This window comes from Corvus brachyrhynchos, unplaced genomic scaffold, assembly GCF_000691975.1.
Source record: "Corvus brachyrhynchos isolate BGI_N302 unplaced genomic scaffold, ASM69197v1 scaffold340, whole genome shotgun sequence".
NCBI classification, from domain to species: domain Eukaryota; kingdom Metazoa; phylum Chordata; class Aves; order Passeriformes; family Corvidae; genus Corvus; species Corvus brachyrhynchos.
This window is the reverse complement of record NW_008235987.1, coordinates 1,133,692-1,134,008: the sequence shown is the minus strand read 5'-3', so window position 1 is coordinate 1,134,008 and position 317 is coordinate 1,133,692. Positions and strand designations below refer to the sequence as shown.

Sequence of the window (317 nt, the reverse complement as noted above, 5' to 3'; positions counted from 1 at the left end):
CTGTGCTGCCTGGGCCTCTGGCCCAGCGTGTGACTACCTGACACTGTGTGCCTACCTGACATGGTACGTGGCTACCTGAGATGGTACAAGGCTACCTGACATGATATGTGGCACCTGACACAGTGCATGGCTACCTGACATGGGGCGTGGCTACCTGGTCGCACTGCATGGCCGCCCAAGGCCCCTGGCACACACCCGTCTGACACTGCACATGACCGTGACCCCCCCATGGCAGGGGGGGCACAGGGTCCGGGGCAGTCCCCGAGGGAGAGGGGCTGGGACACGAGGGGCCCCCCGGCCGGGGGCGGGGGGGGGGG

At 67.5% G+C, this 317-nt stretch overlaps 1 protein-coding gene across 1 annotated transcript in view; it reads right to left on the bottom strand.

Moving 5' to 3' along the window:
- FSCN2 (fascin actin-bundling protein 2, retinal) overlaps nt 1–169 on the bottom strand; it is a 5,902-nt gene extending 5,733 nt beyond the window's left edge. Inside the window, exon 1 of the mRNA XM_017730739.1 lies at nt 155–169. Coding sequence (XP_017586228.1) covers nt 155–169 — 15 coding nt within the window. The remainder of the gene's footprint in view (nt 1–154) is intronic.
- Between the last annotated feature and the right edge of the window lie 148 nt (nt 170–317).